The sequence below is a fragment of the Garra rufa genome, chromosome 16, assembly GCF_049309525.1.
Source record: "Garra rufa chromosome 16, GarRuf1.0, whole genome shotgun sequence".
NCBI classification, from domain to species: domain Eukaryota; kingdom Metazoa; phylum Chordata; class Actinopteri; order Cypriniformes; family Cyprinidae; genus Garra; species Garra rufa.
Window position 1 is genome coordinate 31770487 of NC_133376.1, and position 19288 is coordinate 31789774.

The window sequence follows — 19288 nt, forward strand, 5'->3', positions numbered from 1 at the left end:
ACCACTAAGAGATTGTAATAATACCATATAATTTAATGAACATACATATACACACAAATTCATAAAGTAGAAAGTGAAGAGTATGAGGATATACATGATCACAGTGTTATTACCAAGCAAAGTGAACATAACTCAATTTGTGATGACGTACAATGTGTACTCAATGCATCGTATCCAAATATGTAGAGCAGACCGTCATTTGCTAATATCCCAAACCTACACGTTACACTGACTTGGCATTACAGTTTTAGATTTTGTCGCCCCTCATTTAGTAAATTAGCATATTATGACTACAAAAACGTTAAAAAAAAAGTGGGATTCATTCAGCACAGTTTTAAGCATACTCTGTAATACCTTCAGCCTAGCAAATGAATATTCACATCTTCCATACACAGTAATAGTGTAATCAATCTTCATAATTGTTCGCACCATATTATTCACAAAATCCCATTCCCTATAAATTAAACATGATCTTATAGAAGCACATTCTATACATTTCCCGCAATAATGGACTTTTAACACATCCTTCAACATTGAAAACTAAATCATTCCAGCTTATATACTTCAAACCGCTGTAAAAGGGCACTGAATTGGCAACATAAAAATGATACAAAACTGGCCGCTTCAAATGATTCAAACTGAGACTAAATTCTTAAAGGATTAGTTCACTTCCAGAGTTAAAATTTACAGATAATTATGTATTATGTAATAATTTACTCACCTCCGTTGTCATCCAAGATGTTCATGTCTTTCTTCCTTCAGTCGTCAAAAAGTTTTTCATGGAAAACATTTTGGGAATTTTCTCCATATAGCGGGCTTCTGCAGTTTGAACTTCCAAAATGCAGTTTAAATGCGGCTTCAAACGATCCCAGCCGAGAAAGAAGGGTCTTATCTAGCGAAATGATCGTTCTTTTTGTTTTTTTTTATTACGGTTTATATACATTTTAACCTAACGAGTCTTGTCTTGCTCTGCTCGAACTGTTTTTTTCCGGTTCAGGAGTTAGGGTATGTCGAAAAACTCCCATCTCATTTTCTCCCTCAACTTCAAAAATAATCCTACATCGCTGCAGAAGTACCAACCCAGTGTTTGCAAAGTGAACATGCAAAGATGATCAAACACCCTTAACAAAAAAGGTAAAACAGCGATGTAGGACGATTTTGAAGTTGAGGGAGAAAATGAGATGGGAGTTTTCGACATACCCTAACTGTCGAAGCAGGTAAAAAAAAAAAAGCGTTTGAGGTTAAAACGTATATAAACTAGGGTTACCACTTTTAATACCCAAAAATAAGGGACGCATTCGGGGGGGGGGGGGGGGGTTGAGTTTTGCATATAATATGGGACGTCCTGAATAAGAACTGATCATTGTTTTTTTTCTACTTCTTAGACTCTAAAGTAATAATGTCCCATTTCTCAGAAAAGAACCGTCAAGTACACCAATAAATAAAACGGATATTAAAGCAGAAATGCAAATAAATAAGTAGGTAAAAATTCACGAGCATTTTGTAGTATTATCTCTCAGTCCTGGGCGTCTAAATGAAAAGCGCTCTGCAAGCGCGTTATCTCTGTGTTGTTTCCTCGTTGTTTCTGAAACTACCGTAATCACTGTAATATGCGCGCATACTTAAAATCAATCGCGGCTGGCTTGACCGTGTTTTTCTGAACCGCGGCTGGCTTTACCGCAGTGAGTATTTGCATGAGACGCTGCTTTAAAAAGAAATTATAAAAAATACGGGACAAAACCCGTCCCGTATTGATTCAAAACGGGACGCGCAATTTCATTCTCAAATACGGGACGATTCCGTATTTTAAGGGACGGGTGGCAACCCTAATATAAACTATAAAAAAAAAAAACGATCGTTTCGCTAGATAAGACCCTTCTTACTGGTCTGGGATCGTTTAAGGCCCTTTGAAGCTGCATTTAAACTGCATTTTGGAAGTTTAAACTCGCGGGCACCATAGAAGTCCACTACATGGAGAGCATTCCTGAAATGTTTTCCTCAAAAACAATTTCTTTACGACTGAAGACAGACATGAACATCTTAGATGACATGGGGATGAGTAAACTGTTGTTCTAGAAGTGAACTAATCCTTTAATTCACTTATAAACTTTCCACGCATCAATACTGCCCATGTTTACTTCTCTGAAACAAAGTAGCTGGCTATGACAATTCATGTAAAAATATGAGTCCTTAAGTCCCTGATGTCTGTAGGTCCATTCATAAAGTGTTCCCTTACAAGTGGCCATCAACAAACTAAAGTGACTACAATATGCATTTGCTTATACACAGGGCAAGCTTCGCTACCTTAAACATGGTGAAAAGAATGTGAGGAAAAAGAAAAACAAGCACAAGTTCTTAATCGAATGCAAAAGCATGCTTAAAATGACATTGAAGGAGGACTTTACCCAGGTCTAGACTCTGGAAAGTTCATTTTCGGATGTAAACTTTACCTTTCATTTACTCTAGGCCTTGAGTAGTAATATCTGACCCGTAGTGAAAAGCAAAAAAGGTGTACGTGGATAGACCTTGTTAAATAAGACAATATGAAGGGAATGTGACATCAAGAAAATAATAGTACTAAATCAGGCATGTTATCACTTCTTATAGGGAATTTGCAGCTTCTCAGTCTTTTTTACATTATGCACATTTACTCCATGGCTTTTTTGCATTCTGACAGATCGTTAGCATTGTATAAAAATGACGCTGATTAACTAACATGTAGCATTAGGGCATTATGGAGAGCATGGTAGAGCATAGATAAGGCACTCTTACTGAAGCAGATCGGCACACATCTTCCAGCCTCTGCTTTCTACCATCCATGCTGATTGTAAAATCAAGTCTGAGCTTAACTTTCTGAGTTGAATCACATTTATAACTGGCTGACTTACTAAGCTGATCCAAATGGCCCTATCGTCAGAATAAAGTGGTTTTGTTGGGCCTAAATGTCAGTTTATGGCTGAAGCACTTTTCCTTATCACACTTTGAAAACAAAGAAGTCTAATCCAAAGGGCATTTTGCACAACTACTATAGAAGCTAGTAATGGGTTTTACAGGGCACACAAACGGTTAGGAATAATGGAGGCAGGCTATACAGGAACGGGTAATGACACTGAAAAAAACAACCAAGCTCTTTCGAGGGAAATAATGTCCTCATTACGCTTCAGGGTAGCCCATTCTGATTTGATTCAGTCTGCGGCTCCCCATTTCCCTCATTGTGAGTTTTATCATGCTGTGATTCAAAGTGGAGTCTCTTAAAACCTCCAGAACTTGTCTCGAGTGCTAGTGCAGGATCCAGGTAGACAGGGTCCAGTTCTGCGAACGAGTATCAGAGAACATAGGCCACTGCTCTGAACGAGTCACACGTTTTTCTGTGTCTGTGTTTTCACGTGAGCACAATTAGAGCGTTGAGAGAAGTCTGGAGAAGGCGGCTTTCAAGCTAGTGGGCCGACTCTTTGATGACTGCAGGGGCGACGGTGTTGGGGGATATTGGCGAGGGGGGTTTCTCTTCTTTAGGGGAGCTGGTGCTCTTTTGGGTGCCCGCACCAATGCCAGGTTTGGCCTCTTCAGGGGTATGTTCGTTGGGAATCAGGGGAGCTGAGGATTTCTGCAGAAAGTGCAAACACACCATTAGCAGTCAAGCAGTGTTATTCACTTGGATGTGAATGTGTAAGTGTGGTTATTCTTAAACAGTGGGTACTTAAAGGGACAGTGAACCCAAAAATGAAAATTGTTATTAATTATGCACCCTCGTGTTGCTCTAATTTAGAACACAAATTAAATATTTTTTAAATATTTGAATTCCAAGAGCTTTCTGACCCTCCATAGACAACAACAAAACTAGCATGTTCAAGGCCCAGAAAGGTAGTAAGGACGTTGTTAAAATAGTCCAATATCTTAATTTGTTTACCGAAAATGAATGAAGGTCTTACTGGTTTGGAACAACATGAGGGTTTATAATTATTGACTATCCTTAAAATTTGTTTTGGTAATAAAAATAATCAAGCTTAGGTGTATTATTAAAAGAGAGAGAAGGAAAAATATTATGATGATTAATGATAATGCAAAAATATTTTCAGTGTGACAGTAGTTGCAAGGAAAAAGGAGTTAAATTAGTTTAGTGGGAGAACAAAAGAAATTTGGTTTGCTGGAAAACTTATCAATATAATTTAAAAAATTATAATTATTTTTTAATAATTAATTATAAGAACTTATGTATTTATATATTTTAGTAGTTAAAAATGTAAACAAATGCAGAAATACTACCATTGTAAAAACTTCTAATATTGTTACAGTAAAACTCAATTAAGTAAAATTGTAAAATATATATATTTAAATAATAAAAATAAAAAGAAGAATTATAGTACAAAAAATAGATAAAGCATAACCTTGAAAAAATAAAAATATTTATAAAAAAAAATAAGTTATAGCTAAAATTTCCATTATTTTCTATAGGGTTGGGGATTTTTACAAACCTGTTAATAAATTACTTTGACTTTTGCAGCTAAATGTAGTTAATCCAGATTTTGTGTGATTTTCTAGCAAATAAACAAAATAACCATCAAAATGTAAATAAAAACTCAAATCAAATAAATGAAATCCAAGCCAACAGTAAGCATCAGGTTTGCATTTGGAAGCCCGTTTCCACCACTAAATAAATCGTTTTTTCAAAAAGGAAATTTTGACTTTGATCACAATTCCGACTTTTTTCTCAGAATTTAGATATAAACTCGCAATTCCAAGTTATAAAGTCAGAGTTCCGTGCTATGAACTAGAAATTGTGAGGAAAAAAAAAAAACGCAGAATTGTGATTTATCTCATAATCAGACTTTATAACACAAAATTGCAAGAAATATGTCAGAATTGCTGGATACAAACTTAATAACTTGCAATTGCAGCTTATTATCTCACAAATCTCACTTTTTTTCTCACAATTGCGAGTTTAACACAATTTTGAGAAAAAAGTCAGAATTGCGTGCTATGAACTTGAAATTGCGAGGAAAAAAACTCAGAATTGTGATTTATCTCATAATCAGACTTTATAACACAAAATTGTAAGTTATTAAGTGAGAATTATAAGGTTTGTATCCAGCAATTCTGACTTTTTTCTTGCAATTGCAGCTTTTTAATCTCACAGTCCTCACTTTTTTTCTCACAATTGTGAATTTATAACACAATTTTGAGAAAAATTGTGAGAAATCACAATTACCATTTTTTAATTATTAATATTCAGTGGCGGAAACAGACTTCCATATTTGCAAGATTTATATTTATATTAAATTATTTTAATTTTTTAATCTAGCATATTTGTTAATAGCAAAGATTGTGACAAATGTTTTATTAATATTACTTCAGTTTTCTAGTTTAGTTTAGTTTCAGTATATAAATTAATTATATATAAATTGGGTTTTATTTAAAATATATTTTACTATAATGAGTCAAATATCAGTTCCACAAACAATTGATTGACAGATGTATATTGTACATGCAGTGCTGTACAGACTACAGTACTATAACTATCTGCCCTATGAAAGTCAAATCTAGCTAAAGCTGCTTAATGCATTCATTTACTCTGCCTGGTTCTTTTTCCTGGCCTTCTAACCCACCCAGCTCTTAGGGTAATTGATTTAGGATCTTTCTTGCAGACTCACTACTCAACGCACAGTAAGGGAGCCAACAGCATTTCAGCCTAATGTACACTCACTCGTTCACTCAAACACTCATAAAAAAATGCTGTCTTACTGTGGTTTGTGAAACAGGGTTGCTGTTCTTATAGGTGGAAGCAGCAGATGCATCAGAGGGGTTGGGGCTAGTCGAGTCTTCCAGCATCAACCCTCTTCTGTCCAACACACTAGAAGGAGAGAGAAAGACAGAGTTATAAAGTGGCATCTGCAAACAAGGTTTTCATAGTTTGCCATCTAATGCAATGCCGTACAACATTTTGGGACGCCTGTATACAAACAAAACTTCAATAATGTTCCTACCTGGGGTAAGTAGGGCCACACAAAACCTCACAGCAGTTCTTGATGATGTTCTTATGACTGTATGGGTTCTGCACACGGTTCTTTCCCGACCATGAACCTTTGATCTGTACAGTAGAGATCAAGGACTTAGAACATTGAAAATAAAACCAGCACAATGTCAGAGCTATCCGTGGAAATGGGGGCTTGATGAAAAAGAATCTCTTATTTGTTATCCTTTATTTAAATGTGCCTTTTCAGTTCTAGCCATACCATCCCTATGGATTTCATTTGATCTAGTCAAGCACTTCAAGGGTCCTCATCTTAAAAAGACATGCCTTTACCGTTTCATCTGCTCCTAGACAGAAATGTATGCATGCATCACAGGCAAATCTGGAGGGGAAAATCATCTAAAGTTTCTAAGTTTTATGTGTGGTATTCTAGTAAAAAGTTTAGGTGTATCTGAATTTTGACTGGCAGTGGTGATCGTGTCTCCAGGTATTGCTAAATCTATTATAAGCAGAATCCAATTTATACTAAAACAAAGGCAAACAACTATCATGTCACATCATATTACTTGCAGCAACTGCATCCTGCCTTCTCGCTTTCTTCCTTTCTCACTATTTTTCACTCCTCATTAACAAGCAAAGAAGGGCCAGAGGGTAAATGTGGCAAAAACATTCTAAATTAATCATTAGGGCTAAGTGTGAAAGTGCCACAGAACTACAGATTCTGCAAAACTAAATCAGAGCACTAATAAACTTAAACCGCCACAGGGAATCTAAACACTATATATGCAAGACATTACACATATAAGGTATTTTCCATGAATATGGTACACAATATGAAAAATCTATGGTACACAATATCAAAAATAAATGCTTAACCTATAGAAAATGTTGACAAGTGTTTTTTAATTTAAGTAAACAGTTTGGGATTTTGCAAACCTGTTAAAAGTGGTGCTAAAAATTCATCTTTGAAATCACAGGAATATAAAATATATTTAAATAGAAAACTGTTATTTTAAATAGTAAAAGTATTTCAAAATTTTAGTTTTTGCAGGCATGGTGAGCAGAAGAGACTTCTTTATAAAAAACAAAAAAACATTTAAAATCTTACTGTTCAAAAACTTTTGACTGGTAGTGTGAGTGCTTAACCTTGACCAAGGTTAAGGTCCTGGTTTCTTTAATATAATTTTAGTTAAAATTTGCATTATTTTCTATATGGTTTGGGTTTTTTGTAGGGATGTAACGGTATTGTAAATACCGTCATACCGCAATAACAAATTTTTTCGATACTACCGTGGTCGCATGACTCGATAAAACGATAGGTCTTCTGAGAAAAGTTTGCTCAGGCGAATGGAGCGAACGGGAGGTAGCGGGAACTACATTTCCCATCAGCCCAGGCGTGGCCATCATCCTTTGCGGTCTGTTGTCGCTACAGGCTGTAGCAGCAAGGAAAAGAGATGGAAATGGTTGAACCTGCTCCGTCTGCAGTGTGTATGCGTTACGTATTCTTTTCAGCACACATGTTAACGGATTAGAGCGTTCACACTGCACGCGGTTGCTGTCCGGCAGTACGTCCTAGAAGCGGTGCCTTTGCAGCAGTGCAGCGATCGTTTCGGCACCGAGTCTATTTTTTTGCTGCGCTGTATGCGCTGAATTAATGTTACAGTGCATTGTTCGCTGTAAAAATGAACATGGATTGACACGGAAATGTACCATAAATGCATGAAGTCTACTGTGTTTCACAGTCCACACGTGGCTTTTTGGCTATGTTTAAAATAAGGAAAGGTGCAGTTTTAAATAAACTAGGCAACATAATAGATGCACTTGTCCAGGTAGAAAAGTTCTTTAAAGGATTGTTTTTAATAAAGATTTAATGCGAAAGAAAGGCATGAGAGCCTACTGCACTGCAAAAAATGCCTTTCTTACTTAGAATTTTGTCTTGTTTCCAGCCAAAATATCTAAAAATTCTTAAATCAAGAATGATTTTCTAGACAAGTAAAAATTTAGTAAAAACAAGTCAAAATTAAGTGAGTTTTTGTTTAAAACAAGCTAAATAATCTGCCAATGGGGTAAGAAAAAAAATCTTATTTCAAGCAGACAACTAGATTCAGACAACTCATTCAGCTAAACTGATTTAACTGTTTTTTACATGCTTTAATACTTTTTTGTTACTAAAATTGAAAAATTTAAGTTTCTGTTTCAAAGTTTACAGATAGATGGCTAATTTGTATGCCATTGATATGTTCAGTGTTCATGTAAACTGTTTAATAAACACTTCTGGCACTTTTTTCGAGTCTCTTCATTAGTTTTGTTTTTCCTGAAAATGATTCAATAAATACCGTACCGTGCCATTCATACCGAGGTATTACCGTACCGTGAAGTTTTGATACCGTTACATCCCTAGTTTTTTGCAAACCTGTTACTAAATTACTGTGACTTTTGACACTAAATGTAGTTAATAAATTCTGTTTTTTTGTGATTGTCTAGCAAATAAACATAAAATCATCATCAAAACATAAATAATAACTCAAATCAAATAAATAAAATCCAAGCCTACAGTATGCATATGGAACCGTTTCTGCCACTGAATAAAAAAAAATTAAAAAAAGGTAACTGTGCCTTTTTATCTCCCAATTCTGACTTTATTTTGTCAGAATTGAGAGATATAAACTTGCAATTCCAAATTATAAACTCAGAATTGTGTGATACGAACTTGTAATTGTGAGAAAAACTTGTGAGATTATAAATCATAATTCAGAGAAATAAAACTCAATTCTGACTTTTTTTTTTTTTTTTCAAAATTTCGAGTTTGTCACAATTCTAATTTATAAAAAAATTGAGTTAAGTGAAAATTGTAATATAAACGCAAATCAGAGAAAATAGTTTTTTTGCCCTCAGAATTGGACTTCATAACTCACAATTGCAAGTTTATATTTCTATATTTTTTATAAAAGTCAGAATTGCATAATATCAACTCGCAATTCTGACTTTTTTTCTCAGAACTGAGAGATATAAACTCACAATTGTGAGAAAAAAAAACCTGAATTGCGAGTTTATATTATGACTTTTTCTAGCAACTGCAACTTTTTATCTCATAAGTTATACATTTAGAATTGCGTGATATAAGCTCGTAATTGCAAGAAAAAAAAAACTCAATTGCGATATGTAAACTCAAAATTCAGAGTTAGTCTGACTTTTTTCTCAGAATTGCGAGTTTATATTTCACAGTTCTGACTTTATAAAACAAAATTGTGAGTTAAGAAAGAATTGTGATTTAAATTATAATTTTCCCCTCAAAATTGGCCAGAATTGTGAGTTTTTATTTTGCAATTCTGACTTTTTTCCTCTCAATTGCAACTTTTTTTTTTTTTTTTTTTTTTTAGAATTGTGAGATAAAAAGTCGCAATTTATTTTTTATTCAGTGGCAGAAACAGGCTTCCATATTTGCAAGATTTATATTTAGACTAAATTATTTAAATTATTAAATCTAGAATATCTAGTAATAGCAAAGTTTGAGACACAAAGGTCATTATTTCATAATTAAAATTAGTTCAGTTTATAGTTTGGTTATTTAAAACTATATATAAATTTAGGTTTTATTTAAAAATATATTTTTTTACTACAATGACTCACAAACCAGTTCAAGAAACAGTCACATGATGTGTGTGATTTTATCTGTTGTATACAGAGCCAAAATCTTCATTTTTATGATGTGTACAAACATCTGTTAATCTTACGTTACATAATAGCTTATCTAACATAGCAAATGGTTACTATAAAAACACAGGATTTGCGCCTCTAATACTTTAAAAGCATAATGGGACAGCAATGTGTACCCTGTTCATAAACGCAGCCATAAAAACTGTATATACTGTACATAAAACTCATGCTGAGATGTTCTCTGAGCTTGCTTATCGCCGAGACGGCACTGTTGCCAAGGTGACTGCTGGATCTAGTGTGCTGAAATGCTCTAGGGCATGTGTTTATCTTTCCAGCCATGTGACAGCAGCAGGAGTCAAGAGCTGACAGTAGACTTTGGAACAGACAGGTAAGAAACAGACTTACGTCCTCATTGGTGGTCTGGTTGAGGGAGATCAAGTAGGTGTGGAAGCCAGTCAATCCCACCACAGACCAGAGGGTGAAAAAACACACCAGAACCTCCAACACAGTGCAATGGGGAGTCAAGGAAATCACATACTCAAAAATATCTACAATACGGTATTTGAACTTTGATACTTCTTTGTTCAGCAATACAAAGGGATTTCATAAAAGAAGAAAAAGAGCTATGTGCCTATTTAAACTAGGACCCAAACACTGTGTTTATTGTGATAGATCATTCACAGCCTGACAGGTTTATGAAAAGCTTATTTTGTTTTTAAATCTTCAGGAAGTGGCTCTAAAGCCCAGATGAAAGGATATGTTCCAGGAGTTTCTTTAATGGTATTCACAAATCCGGAGTCTACGGAACCTATAAAACACAAGATTTTATTTATTTACAATATGTATCCAAGCATGCAAGCAGTAACTCTCCGCATCTCCCTTTCTCTCTCCCATCATTACATGTTCAGAAGATTTTCACACATCCACCCACATTCTGCCAGAGCTGAGAAGTTTGCACTGTTCGTTTACAAGCACCTTTTCCAAACACAGTAGCTACACTTACATTCAGCCTAATAAAAATCTGTCGAAAGGAATAGTTTACCCAAAAATGAAAATTTACTAATCATCATTTCCACAAGCTGTCAAACTCAAAAACAGGCAAAAGATGAACTATAAAATGGATCACAGAGTAATCTGTGACTTATATGCTACATATATGACTTCTGAGGCCATACAATTAATATGTGAGAAGCAGAACAAAATTTGTCATTACTCAATGATTTTCAACTACACGACATGTTTGACATTATGACATTTGGTTCAATATAAAGATAGTTTACCCAAAAATGAAAATTCTGTCATGAATTACTCACCTCATGTTGTTCCAAGCCCATAAGACCTTCGTTCATCTTCGGAACACAAATTAAGATATTTTTGATGAAATCTGAGACTTTTCCGACCCTGTATAGACAGCAACGCAACTGACAAAATAGTAATTATATGAAGCTACGAGGAAACCAAAATAAAAGCTTTATTCAACATTTTTTTCTCTTCTATGTCAGTCTTTGACATGTGTCAGTATGCATCACACAAAAAGTATTTTCGTAGCTTCATAAAATTAAGGTTGAACCACTGATGGACTACTAGTCACATGGACTACTTTAATGATTTTCTAACTATCTTTCTGGGCCTTGAACATGTCAGTTGTGTTGCTGTCTATGCAGAATCAGAAAGATCTCAGATTTCATCAAAAATAACTTAATTTGTGTTCCGAAGATGAACGAAGGTCTTACAGGTTTGGAACGACATGAGGGTAATTCATGAGAGGATTTTCATTTTCGGTTGAACTGTCTCTTTAAATGTCGATCTGTACATCAATCAAAGCCATTTTATGGTTTCAGAAGACTTTTTCTTTTTTTAGGGTGGCCAACGACTGCAGATATGAGTCAGAATTAAATTATATTATTTAAGTTAATAGGTCAGACATTAGAAACCACACATTTATACCAGATTTACTTAAGTACTCTACTTTTTTTTTTTTAAGCAGCACAGGAATATTTGTAGCAATAGCCAAAACACTGTATGGGTCAAAATTATAGATTTTTCTTTTATAGCATAAATCATTAGGATATTAAGCAAAGATCATGTTCCATGAAGATATTTTGTAAATTTCCTACCGTAAATATATTAAAACTTAATTTTTGATTAGTAATATGGATTGCCAAGTTGTCATTTGGACAACTTTAAGGGCGATTTTCTCAATATTTTGAATTTTTGCACCCTCAGATTACAGATTTTCAAATATTTGTATCTCAACCGAACATTGTCCTATCCTAACAAACCATACATTAATGAAAAGATTATTTATTCAGCTTTTCTCAATTTCAAAAATTGTCCCTTATGACTGGTTTTGTGGTCCAGTGTCACATATGACACATACGGGATTGGGAAAATAAAGTCAATCACTCTTCAAAAATAGAAAAATTTGCTAACAGTGTAAACAGCTTTGTTAATTATAATAGGAGAGATCTAATTTTGTTGTGTTATGATGCAGCACATGTATTGGGTGTCGAGGTGGTAAGTATGTGCTTTCTCTGAAAGGACTCATAAGCGTATTGCTCTGAAAACCTTACAATCAGAATCTGCTGTTTGAATTTGTTCAGACTGTCTAAAATCTGTGCACGCAAACATAAAAAAAAATTATGTAATTATACCACAAAATGAATAACAGTCACGATATGTTTTGCATTGAATTAAAGTGTTAGTTCATCCAAAAATTTAAATTCTGTCATTAATTACTCACCCTCATGTCGTTCCAAACCCGTAAGACCTTCGTTCAGCTTCGGAACACAAATTGAGATATTTTTAATGAAATCCGAGAGCTGTCACATGGTTTATTTTATTAATGTCCTTACTACCTTTCTGGGCCTTGAACGTGGTAGTTGCGTTGATGTCTATGCAGGATCAGAAAGCTCTCAGATTTAATTAAAAATATCTTAATTTGTGCTCCAAAGAAGAACGAAGGCCTTACGAGTTTGGAACAACATGAGGGTGAGATTCAATTCATGACAGAATGTACACTTTTTGGCGGAACTATACCTTTAAGATCACAGGCTTATAGCAAACTGTCCCAGGATTCCTATGATGTCTGCCTCTCTCTTCCTTGCTGTCTATAGAGTACTTTGAGAAGAGGAAGATCAAAGGAAGGAAAGAGAGCAGACATTTCCGAGAGAGTATAGTGGCTCTTCCGATATCCTGAACACTCCTGGACTGAACCTTGTCTGAGAGAACCGTATCGCATACATATTGAGTGTCGCTTAAAGGCACTTGTTTTCCCAGAAACCACGATCATTAAACCGGTGGACCGTCTGTGCATTTTAAATTGTTATTGATAACATGAATACGTAATTTCCCATTTCAAATAATCCGATTTGGATGTCAACAGTGAAGATGATCACACATAAACTCACACACACATTTTCTTGCTTTAATACTCACGTAGAACCACATGGACGATGTCGAAGGCGAAGATGTAGATGGTAAGTAGAGACAGCGAGAGTGTGAATAAATAGAAGTATCTGTAGTTCCTCTTTCCTACACAGTTTCCGACCCAGGGACAATGATGGTCAAAACGGTCTGAGGGAAAGACGCACAAAATATCAAGACTCTCATGAAGATTTGTAAAAGTCAGTATCTAGGTACATTCAGAGACAGGCATGTATTTTTTTACTGCTAAAACAGTACTCAAAACAGGAATTGTGCTGTGCGTGTGTGTGGCAGGTGCAGGCCGCCCAAACAAATGGCCCTGTGTTCAGGATGACTGTGCAAAGAGAGCAAACCTGAACCCTCAGTGAACTCTCTAATATCAGCATATGTATCTCACTAACCTTGCAATATGTGTGAGTAAGTGCGTGTGCTGACTCATCTCTCAACAATTCACTATTATACTGGATTATCAAATGGCACGTACATGTGCAACTGTATCAAAAGGTAAGAATGCTTGTGAATTCTTGTATGTAGACGTAGTACTCTATAAAATTACCCCACAAACCACTATAACCACAGCACATTATTTTTATAGTCCACAAGAGAAGATAATAGTTGAATTTATAAAAATGACCCTGTTTAAAAGTTTACATGCACTTGATTCTTAATACTGTGTTGCTACCTGAATGATCCACAGTTTTGTTTGGTGATAGTTGTTCATGAGTCCCTTGTTTGTCCTGAACAGTTAAACTGCCTGCTGTTCTTCAGAAAAGTCCTTCAGGTCCCACAAATTCTTTAGTTATTCAGCATTTTTGTGTATTTGAACTCTTTCCAATAATATCTGTATGATTTTGAGATCCATCTTTTCACACTGAGGACAACTGAGGGACTCATATGCAACTATTACACAAGGTTCAAACGCTCACTGATGCTCCAGAAGGAACACAATGCATTAAGAGCCAGGGGTGAAAACTTTTTGAATTTGAAGATCAGGCTAAATTTAACTTATTTTGTCTTCTGGGGAACATCTTCTAAAGCTTCTGAAGGGTAGTACTAAATGAAAACAAGATTGTGCTTAGGTAAAATAAGAAAAATGTACACATCCTCTTAATGCATCGTATTTCCTTCTGGAGCATCAGTGAGCGTTTGAACCTTCTGTAATAGTTGCATATGAGTTCCTCAGTTGTCCTCAGTGTGAAAAGTCATTGTTGGAAAGGACACAAAAAATGCTGAAAAACCAAAGAATCTATGGGACCTGAAGATTGTTTTTGAACAACAGCGGGCAGTTTAACTGTTCAGGACAAACAAGGGACTTCACTAAACTATCACTAAAAAAAAAAAAAAACAGCTGTGGATCATTCAGGTAACAACACAGTATTAAAAATCAAGTGTATGTAAACTTTTGAACAGGGTAATTTTTATAAATTCAACTATTATTTGTGGACTATATGTATAGATGTAAACATCTTTTATTATGAAATATCTTCTTCAGGTCAGTACTAAATAAAAAAATAACGTGCATTTTCTATGATCCCTCTTATTTTGCAGATTCTGCAAGGTGTATGTAAACGTTTAACTTCAACTGTATATATAGTAAATACAGTTTATATACATTATAAAGTAAGTAAAATGTACTTTTTAAAATAAATACGATTTTTTTTTTAAATAATAATATTATAATCAAATTATTACAATATAAAAAAAATATTTTCTATTTTAATATATTTTAAAATGTAATTTATTCCTGTGATGGTTAACTTCTTAAACAAAAAAAAAAAGTAACAGCACACTCTCATCAACAAGCAACACAATTTGAGGTACCATTCATGTTTCTAGTACAAAATGTTAGGGACATTCACTCACCCACGCAGTTGTCACAGATGCTGCAATGGGAAGCCCGAGGGGGTCTGAAGATCTTGCAGGTGTAGCAGTACTTCAGTTTAACAATCTGGTTGTTGATTTGCACATTCTTGATGCGGGGCGGAGGCCGCTGTCCGGCCATGACGTTCCCATTGGCCGCTTCTGCAAGAGATGGGTAGAAACAGTCAACGTGGCAACCGGCAGCCGCTCTGGTCGATTAAGATCCATATGCATGACACACAGCACAGCCTCTGATGGAGGACTCACTCAAGGCCACTCCAGCTAGTGCCATGACTCAATGACAAAAGACACGAAAAACACACCAATAAATCAGAGCCTGGAGAGTGCGTGTGGCTCTGTGAAAAAAGGTCAAAACCTCAAGTACAAAATAGTTACTAATGGTGGTGGTATGACAAGTATAATGATTTTTGCACTAAAGTTGAAGCGGAATGAGATTAAAACAAGGTTTCAAAAGATATTAGAAAATATGAAAGGGATAAGCCAGTTATTATAACTAAATAAACCCTGACAGGGTGATTAAGACTGGAGGTGGAGGGATCTTGTATCATCCTGAAATGGGTTTATTTTGCAATAATGACAGGCTGACTGCACATGAACCTCCTTAAAGAGACAGTTCACCCAAAAAAACTTAAATTCAGTTATTAATTACTCACCCTCATGTCGTTCCAAACCTGTAAGACCTTCATTCATCTTTGGAACACACATTAAGATATTTTTGATAAAAAAAACAAGAGCTTTCTGACCCTGCATAGACAGCAACACAACTGATACGTTCAAGACACAGAAAGGTAGTGAGGACATTGATAAAATAGTCCATGTGACATCAGCGGTTCAACCTTAATTTTATGAAGCTATAACAATACTTTTTGTGTGCAAAGAAAACAAAAATAAGGACTTTACCCAACAAGTTCTTCTCTTTTGTGTTAGCACGTTCACGAATGTGACATGGACTATTTTAATGATGTCCTTACTACCTTTATGGACCTTAAATGTTGTAGTTGCATTGCTGTCTATGCAGGGTCCGAAAGCTCTCGGATTTCATAAACAAAATCTAAATTTGTGCTCAGATGATGAACGAAGGTCTTGCAGGTTTGGAACAGCTTGAGGGTGAGCAATTAATGACAGAATTTTCTTTTTTTAGGTGAACTATCACTTTAATAAATCAGTAAATAAACAGACATTCGTTTACATTATTGTGATTTGACCGACTCACACAGAATGACAATGACTTGAATAATGCAAAAATCGCATAATAAATTGGCATGTACATATATACACTAAAAATGTTCACATATTTAAATGATAAATTGCTTTCTAAGGAAAAGGATTTTCTATTATTACTTTTTCTATTATTTTCTGTCTCTTTGAGTCCAAATACAGATCCAGAAAAGTGATAAGCACCTTTTCTACTCCCTTTTCTGTATTTGATTTTTTTTTTTTAATGACTCACTTTCATCTGTTTTGATAGCGACAATACTGAAGGCAAAGCACTTCATTTAAAAGACAAGACTTGAATTTCAAAAGGTAATTTCCTAACATTTGTCAGCTCTGTACTTTTATACTCTAGGAAAATGGTTGCATTAGCATGTGCTCAGGAGGCAGAACTACACAGCTGCCTCTTAAATCCACATGCCTATGTTGGCCAAAACGGCACATCCGTACTTGCATCTGATCCAGCATTAGCCACTTTTAATCAGCCACACAGACATTCGTCTAAAAATAGCATATTAAATAATGAAATACTGAAATGGAGCACAGGAAATTTGTAGAAATCAATCTTTGCCCTGCTGCAGTATTATTATACACTTTAATACGACAGTCTTAAAGGGTTAGTTCACCCAAAAATGAAATTCCTGTCATTATTAACTCACCTTCACATCCTTCCAAACCTGTGAGACCTTTGTTCATCTTCGCACACAAATTAAGATATTTGATGAAATCTGAGAGCTTTCTGAACCTGCATAGACAGCAACACAACTGACATGTTCAAGGCCCAGAATAGTAGTAAGGACATTGTTAAAATAGTGACATTAGTGGTTCAACCATAATTTTATGAACCTGCGAGAATACTTATTGTGTGCAAAGAAAACAAAAAAAATGGCTTTGTGATACAAGGAGAAAAAAATTGTTAAATAAAAGTATTCCAGTAGCTCTGTCTATGCAGAGTCTTATTAATTAAAAATATCCTAATTTTTGTTCTGAAGATGAATCAAGGTCCGACAAGTTTAGAACGACATGAGGGTAAGTAATTAAATTACAGAATTTTAATTTTTAGGTGAACTTTCCCTTTAATAAAACAAATAAACCACCTTGAGTAACTGATAAATTGAAATGAAACTTTGAGCCAGTTACATAAACTTAGCCTTTAAGACAGTGTCTTAAGAACTAGTTTGACCACATAGCAGTTAGCCAAAGGGTAATCAGTCTTATTTTTTGGATTCGACTTAAACTAATCTACATTTTTATGTAACTGAATTAAAAAAAAATTATGACCAGTCTTAACGCAAAAATGAGCTGACTAACTTTTAAGACTAGTCTTAGCCTTTTATGTAACCGGCCCCAGAGCGGTCAACACATTCAAAAATGTAGTGTCAAACATTTGTGAGTAATGGTTTTGTTGTTGTTATGAACCTGATAATGCATTTAGTTCCTTTTTATTTACCTGCAGTAATTAAATAGTACACAGTTTTTAAGTCTATGTCATCTGATGATCTGTACAAAAATATATTTTATAGGCCTACTTGCTGAAAAAAAATCCCTGGTCACACTTTATATTAGGTGGCCTTAACTATTATGTACTTACATAAAATAAGTACAATGTACTTAATGTGGTCATACCGCATTACAAAACACTTTTGCTTCTATTAAGGTGGGATACGGGTAAGGTTAGGGACAGGTTTGGTGGTATGGGTAGGTTTAAGGGTGGGTTAGGGTGTAAGGGATGGGTCAACAGTGGTAATTACAGAAATTAATTACAAATGTAATTAAGTAAGTTTTTTTTTAATATAAGTACAATGTAAAAACATGTATGTACACAAGTACATTGGATCAAATTATTAATTTAAATGTAAGTACATAGTAGTTAAGGCCACCTAATGTAAAGTGGGACCAAATCCCCTTAATTTAAATGACTAATGATAAGTGAGTTAATTTATAGAATAAAACCGTTTTGACAAATTTGTTAAAAAAGAGCTGTGAATCAAATTAAATTAAATGCAACTAACCTGTATATATGAGATCTCATGTCTTATAACTCTACATGGTTTTCAAAATTAATATACATTGTTTCTAGTTACGCCAAGCTCTCAAGTAATTTATCAGATAAAATTGTGAGGAAAAAATATATAGTTTTTTTTTATCTTTATTCTAAGTTTTTATCCAGTAAATCACAAACAGCTAGAAAAGTCATGGGGCCTTTGAATATTGGTGTGGACACTGGGGGCCTTGGAGTCAATAAGGATTAAAACCATTGATTTAGGGGCTGTTCATAAAGGTTTTTGAGATGTTTCTAAATTTGAACAATTTTTACACTGCTTTATAATTTATTGGTAAAAATTTGTGAAACCTCGACTACAAAACTATTCTAAACTACTATATTAAATATTGATATATTTACAAAAGAAAATTTATGAAATATCTTCATGGAACATGATCTTTACTTAATATCCTAATGATTTTTGGCGTAAAGGAAAATAAGTTTTGACCCATATAATGTATTGTTGGCTATTGCTACAAATATACCCATGCTACTTATGACTGGTTTCACATGGTCACATTTTTGTATCATGTTACTCTATACTCTATGACGTATTAGAGAGAGAGCTGTAGAACAATTCTATGTGAACATGTTCCACAAAACCAGTGAAAACAGGACTTAGTGGATATTTAATGACATCAGAGAATACTGTGGTTTATCAGTAGAATTGCCAAGAGAAATGATGTCCTGGTTTAGTGAACATCAGTAATAACAAATGCTGCACTGCCCCTAGGCACGTCTGAGCTTCAGCGGTGGTGCTGATGTGTAACAACGGTGCTCTCATTTAAAAGTGAAACCAGGGAGGGGAGTAGAGACGAGGGAGGCTGAACATAGAAAAGTAAGGGTGGAGAGTGTAGAGATGAGTTCATCTTTACTGTAGCCAAGATCTCGTAATCGGTATAGGGAACAGTGACAGGCTGGTGACTGAACTAGACAAGGCAATAGTCCCACAGAGCCACAACCACACAAATGAATCACCAGAAGCAAAATTAGCAAGATGAGAGTAGCAAGTTAATCTAATTTAATTGCGTTTAATTAGTCAGATGCAGTGATGTTAACCTTTTTGACATTCAAAGTAGGACAAGCATGCAAAAAAAAAT

General features: G+C 34.8%; 1 protein-coding gene across 1 annotated transcript in view; it reads right to left on the reverse strand.

The window, feature by feature from the left end:
• Positions 1-5: 5 nt before the first annotated feature.
• The window catches only part of zdhhc9 (zDHHC palmitoyltransferase 9), a 42393-nt gene continuing 23110 nt past the window's right edge, over positions 6-19288 (reverse strand). Inside the window, exons 3-9 of the mRNA XM_073820376.1 lie at positions 14915-15073; positions 13064-13201; positions 10385-10433; positions 10031-10133; positions 5982-6085; positions 5740-5848; positions 6-3604 (exon numbers count right to left, since the gene is read on the reverse strand). Coding sequence (XP_073676477.1) covers positions 3437-3604; positions 5740-5848; positions 5982-6085; positions 10031-10133; positions 10385-10433; positions 13064-13201; positions 14915-15073 — 830 coding nt within the window. The 3' untranslated portion in view covers positions 6-3436. The remainder of the gene's footprint in view (positions 3605-5739; positions 5849-5981; positions 6086-10030; positions 10134-10384; positions 10434-13063; positions 13202-14914; positions 15074-19288) is intronic.